This window comes from Pinus tabuliformis, chromosome 8, assembly GCF_031772625.1.
Source record: "Pinus tabuliformis cultivar Carrire ecotype Pingquan chromosome 8, CPIR1, whole genome shotgun sequence".
NCBI lineage: Eukaryota > Viridiplantae > Streptophyta > Pinopsida > Pinales > Pinaceae > Pinus > Pinus tabuliformis.
The window spans coordinates 50,658,806-50,664,648 of NC_142294.1; the positions used below are offsets into that span (position 1 = coordinate 50,658,806).

General features: G+C 38.8%; 1 protein-coding gene across 1 annotated transcript; it reads right to left on the reverse strand.

Annotated features, from left to right (window-relative positions):
• Positions 1-688: 688 nt before the first annotated feature.
• LOC149234092 (uncharacterized) lies at positions 689-4,891 on the reverse strand. Its single transcript, XM_089371740.1, has 2 exons — positions 2,328-4,891; positions 689-1,724 (listed from the first exon to the last, which is right to left on the reverse strand). The coding sequence occupies exons 1-2, from the start codon at positions 2,942-2,944 to the stop codon at positions 1,037-1,039; spliced, it is 1,305 nt and encodes a 434-aa protein (XP_089227866.1). The 5' UTR covers positions 2,945-4,891; the 3' UTR covers positions 689-1,036.
• Positions 4,892-5,843: the final 952 nt, after the last annotated feature.

Consider the following 5,843-nt stretch of genomic DNA (forward strand, 5'->3'; position numbering starts at 1 on the left):
GTCCTTGCATGTGTCCCTTCATAGTTCATATTATCAAGTTGCATAAGTTTTAACTAAGCCCCCAGCAAAGGGGAAGATTAAGATGTTGAGAAAGAAACTAGCATTGGTGTCGCAAACTTTCCTCAAAAAGGAGGTGTTAGCTGCTCAATCAATGTTTCTCCTCAGCGAGGTGTAGCGAGTAGTTTGCAACAACTCTGTACAGTTCCTTGTACATCCAATGCACCTTGTGATTTGTGCACTGTTGTGGCAAGTGTAAGGGTGCACCAGAGAAGCCTCTTAGAGTAGCACACTGTTTTTGTAGACAAAGGTGTATGCATGCTGTAGGTATGCACATGCATGTTACATACATGTGTCAACGTTCAAGAAGTTTTTAAGTTATAAAATTATAAGTAATGTCTTCTCCCATTCCAGATTAAGTTCATTTTCAATTAGTTAGAGGGGTGCTTACCATACACAGAAATTTTAACACAGCGGCCGCCATCGTTAAGATTCCCCAACCCACACGCCCATTCCTTGACAAGATAATTAAAAAATATATTCATATTTAAGATTGCCGGAAAAGATTAGCAAACCAGAACAAAGGTCTATACCATGAAAGTAAAACTAATTTGGAAACTCTGAATTGTCAATGTCGCGTTATAGAAACTGGAAATGTGTTTTCAATGGAAAACAAATATTAGAACAAGCATAAAAGCATAAGCCGTCATTTATACTTTACCTTATTAATTTCAAAAACGCCTTGCTTTCACAGAAAACGCATTATACATATGAACATCAAGATCCGCAATCAACGGAAACAAGATAACCCCGGAAAATGTACACAAGATGTATATACAATGATATACCCAGAATGAGAAATAAGCAGCTACTGGCAAAATTGCTAGTAGATAGACAGACCATGGTAAAGAAGTTACCATCTGAATATGTCATCCAGGCTCACCATTATATGGTGTTCTGTTTGAAGAAAAGACTCTGTATCTAAAAGACATCAAAAATGGAGGGAATTTCGAAAGCAAGTTGTGAAGTCATTCTTGTTTCAATTTCGGATACCCCTCTTCAGTTTCCTACTGAAAGGCTTGCAGGCTTCAATGCTCAAGTCAACGGCTGCAGTTAGTGCCATGAAAACTGCAGCATCCTCTACGCAAGTTATATGCCTCATAGCCAGTTGAACCGTAGGCTTGCTGCTCCTACCTTCACCTTGTACATGACAGTTCATTACAAAACCTCCTAAAAGTTGCAGACCAAAATTGAATGCAAAATCACCACTGCTATGAGGACTTGGAATTGGAGATTCTGAAAGTGTCACTTTTGATGTGTCAATTAGGAATTCTCCACCCTTGTGAGCATTAATACGTGTCTCGGAAACAACAATTCCATTACTTACTCCTGCCAGAGCACCACCTTCTGCAACTAGCTGAAACCTGCATCCGATATAATCCTTCCCACCTTGCTCTCTCCATGCTTCCAGCCTACCCCAAGGGTGCCAGGTATCAACACCAGAAGAGTCTGGCCGCAAAATCAACCAGGCTCCAGGATTAGATCGAGAAACACAATCAGAACCTGTTGAAGGCACAAAGGGGGTTACCATAGACGCAGCAGCTACAGCAGATCCAGAAAGATCATGAATCATAACCAACCATCCTTTCCGCTCCCTTCTTTCACTATCCTTATCACCGTTTTGAGAAATACACCAACCATTTGCAGTACTATCAAGTTGAGTGAAACTGGGAGAGAGGAGACAACCAAAAGACTAAAATGTCAGCCAAAACTGAAAATTCCATGTGTAAAAGACAACCAGGAAACTGGAATGACAACCATAATGAAAGGTTCATGTTAAAAGCGAAAAAAGAGCTAACAAATATTGCCTCTGAAATTTTGCATTATCTTCTCTATTTGATTGAAAGGAAAAAAAACAAAATAAGGGTTTAATAAGACAAATTGCAATTTTTTAACATAATTCATGTTTTAAATGTCGAATAAAGAAACTTAAAATGCAACTAATGGGATGCTTGAAACCCAAAGCTGGTGGCCAAGTTAAGTTAAAAGATCTGGATTTCATTTTCTATGGAGAGACGAAAATGTTACCAATGGTGTACGTTTATATTCATTCTTTCAAGCAATTGAACTAGTCTGTAATCGCAAAACGCAATGTTCAACAAGCTAAACCTTAATTAGCTGTCATGAGATCCCCATCTCAAATTTGGTCAGATGCAATTGTCACAAATGTTGTACGTTCCTATTTGTTTTTTCAAGAAACTAAACCATAGGTTGTAATAGCAAAAAGCTATGTAAAACAAGCTCAATTCTTATATTGTCTGATTACTAACCGTGAACGGCATCCTCTGTCTCGGCTGAATTTACAACTGAAAATCGGTTGCCTCACATTGCCTTGCAGCTGCACAATCTGGGGGCTAGATGCAGTTTCGTCTTCAAACTGAAAGATGTATCGGGGATCAGGCTCAATCCTAATTCTCACATGGAGCTCTGCCTCGGGGCCTCCACCCTTCGCCTTGCTTTTGCCTATGCTAGTCCATCCATTGTAAAGCTGCACTGCCTTTCCCTCTCCCCATTCTGGTCCTACCTGCAATCTGAAGGTCCCAATCTGCTTACTACTACTACTCCCTACGTGACATCCATGCTTTCCTGTAAAGATCACTAATTCCAAATACGCTTGGGATGACTGGAAACAGGCGGGACTTGACAACTTGCACAAATCAGCTTCTTCTAAATAGAATCTTGCAGCAATACTGTGAAGATCGGGGCCACCGGCAGAAGGTGTAACCAAGGGAACTGATGCTGTTTGTGCAGGAAATCCTCTAAGCCGAACTTCGCAGAGACAAGGAGACGGCAACGCTTGCACACCGCTCCTAGTGTCTGTTGATGCAACGGGTATTCTTAATCCAAGCGCTCCCACTGATACTCTTACGAAAGCTCTAGGATCCATCAAGTCTGAACAACTTTCTTTACAGAATAAAATCACACTTTCTCATCCCATACACTTCAGGATTCAAGCAACTTATGGCCTCATTCAATCCTGGGATCTTTCTTCGAGGACATGGGACCAATGTCATCCTCGTCCAATCACTGTTGTATTTATCTTGCAGGGTGGAGAAATTACACTAATTCCGCACCCTAAACCTACGAATACACACACTTAGTCCTTAACCGGACAAAGTTTTTGCGATTATCTTGTGAGCAGCATCCATTAAATATCGATTAAGCAACAATCACGGGATTCTGAGAGACAAAGTTCTCGAAATACAAAAACCTAACATAATACTGTCAACGGTGAAAAGCTCATGAAAAAAAAATGCAAAGGATTGGGAAAGGTAATTGGGGGAACGGCAATAAAACTTTAAAAATAAGGCTTCACTGCATGTGCTTAAAGGGCACTCCTTTATACACCACTAACTAAACGTAAAACACTCACCGGCAGAAACGGAAAGGGTGCAATGCTTCAAAGTAGGGTTTAGTGAGCGTCAAATGGACCAGTTTTGGGGAACTGCTGCGAAACGTGGATTCAAAATCTCCATCCCGCCATTCACACAACATATAATAACCAGTCCCAGATTTGCCACATATTAAAGGAAACGCAACAAGCCATCCCGCACGAAAAGCTTCAGACGTAACAAGACCTTCCAAAAATTTAAAAAGGAAAACCTCAGGCAAACCAAAATTGAAGAAATGGCTTACGGCTCTACCGACATCCTTCAAAGTTGCAAGTGATGCAGCTGTTAAAGCCTAGATGACATCAACAACGGTTGTAATTAGAAACCCACTTTAAAATCTTCAATTCATTATCATGTAAGCCTTTAAAACCAAAACCAGTCGAATTGAAGGCAAATCTTTATCGCGGATCGCTTCGAACCGCAGTTTTAAAACAATATTCAACCGTACAACCAATAAATCTCCGAAGCCATGATCAAAACAGTCCAAAAATAAAAGAAAAATGCAAAACACCGAGCCAGTAAAATCATCAAAACTTTCAAGAAAACAGCCGTGATACAAAAGGCCGCGATACAAACTATTTAACAAATGCGGAAAACCTCGAATCTTCTATAACCCCAAAAAAACATTAAAGCAGCACCACAGCACAGAGGGAAAAGAATAAAGAGAGCACAATTATTTTCGAAAATAAACAGACACAACACAAATCCCTAAAGCTGTAGTCGAATCAAGATAAATCATGCATTACAGAGGAGCAAAACCAAAACAAACGCTATAGACCGTGGTTTCAATCTATTCCGAGCTCAAAAACCGCCGAAATTTTGAAGACGGGGAGTCGAATCATATTTCCGAACAAAATACGGCTGATTCGAAAAATAAAAATAAAAAGCGGTTCGGTACCGGCCGAAAACGGCCTATAAAAACCAGAAGTGTTTGTTGAAGGTGAAGACAGTGACAGGCTGTGCATACAGCTGTATTTTGGAATTATCCGTAAAAAAATCGCCTCGTCAAACCCTTAACCCCGCGCAAAAACAAAATCCTAATCTTTATATAAAGCAGAAGAATATTTTTCTTTTGCCGCTAAATCCAGAACGGTCAAACCAGATCGCAACTGTTGCACACTTCTCGAGTTCAACGCGACTCAACAATTCCTTCTCCTTCTCCGCCATCTCCAAAGCCGCCGCTCCGAACTGCAAGCGGTTTCGCGGCAGGGGACCTGACGCCGACAACGCCGGAGCGTAGTTTCCGTCAAACGACGGCCCGCGGGTCTGCGAAGGTGACGGCTTCGTGGATCACAGCTGGATGAAACCGCCGAAATGCTCTTACGGACGGCAAGAATATCGAAAACTGACCTCTTCTTGTTCCGGAAAACCGCACTGTGTCGTTTGTTGCGGATGATGATGAATCATGATGTATACAACCTGTGTATATTTCCAGAAAAACGAAGACCTTTGATTATTCACTGTATATACTGCAAGACAACTGGATGATAGATGGACTTCGTTTTCCGATAACTAACCGCTCGCAATCGCGGCGGATAAATAGCGGACGCTATGCTACATACACATTGTGTATATGCCACAAAGACTGCGCCAATTGATAGAAGTAATCCTCTTCTTTCTAAACGGTGAAAGTACGGAATTGTCACAGTCAGCACATGGGTTGGTACTTGGTGAGGACAGTTAAGCTAATTAGATACACGGATAATTCATCGTCGAAATTTGGTGAAAAAAAAAAATTAAATATAAAATATTTTATTAATTTAATTTAATTTTTGATATTAATTTATACTCTCAAAATTTATGATATTTATTTTACATATTTAATAAATATATTTTAATTAATGGAAAATAATAATTTCATTATAAATTATATCTCCATATGTAAACGAAAAAGATGTAAATGGAAATGTAAAATGTTTAGATAGTCATATGTGAATGAAAAAGATGTAAATGTAAAAGTAAAATGTTTAGAGTCCAATTTTTAGGTTTCAGTTAGTATTTAATAAATGTTGTAAAATGGATTTTTAGATAATTAATATATATATATATATATTTTGAAATAAATTTTAAAATTGTTTCTAATTGATTAAGAGCTTTTCTTTTTTTAACTTAAGTAAATAGGATAATGGTATAATACTTAAGGTATTTGTTAAGAGTGAAAGCTTGCCCCATTGTAAACTATCACGTCATTTGAAGTTGCATGGTATTTTTTTAACAATGATGATGAGGTGACATGTATTCCTAAATAGGGGTCACTAATGGATTCCCTCATTATTGGTTGAACACTTAGTTTAATAAGTTTTGCCACTTTCTAAGCTAAAAAATTACTAAATCTCATCTTTATTTGCATACAAATTTACATGTAAATAAATTTAAGTAGGATGTTAAGTGCTA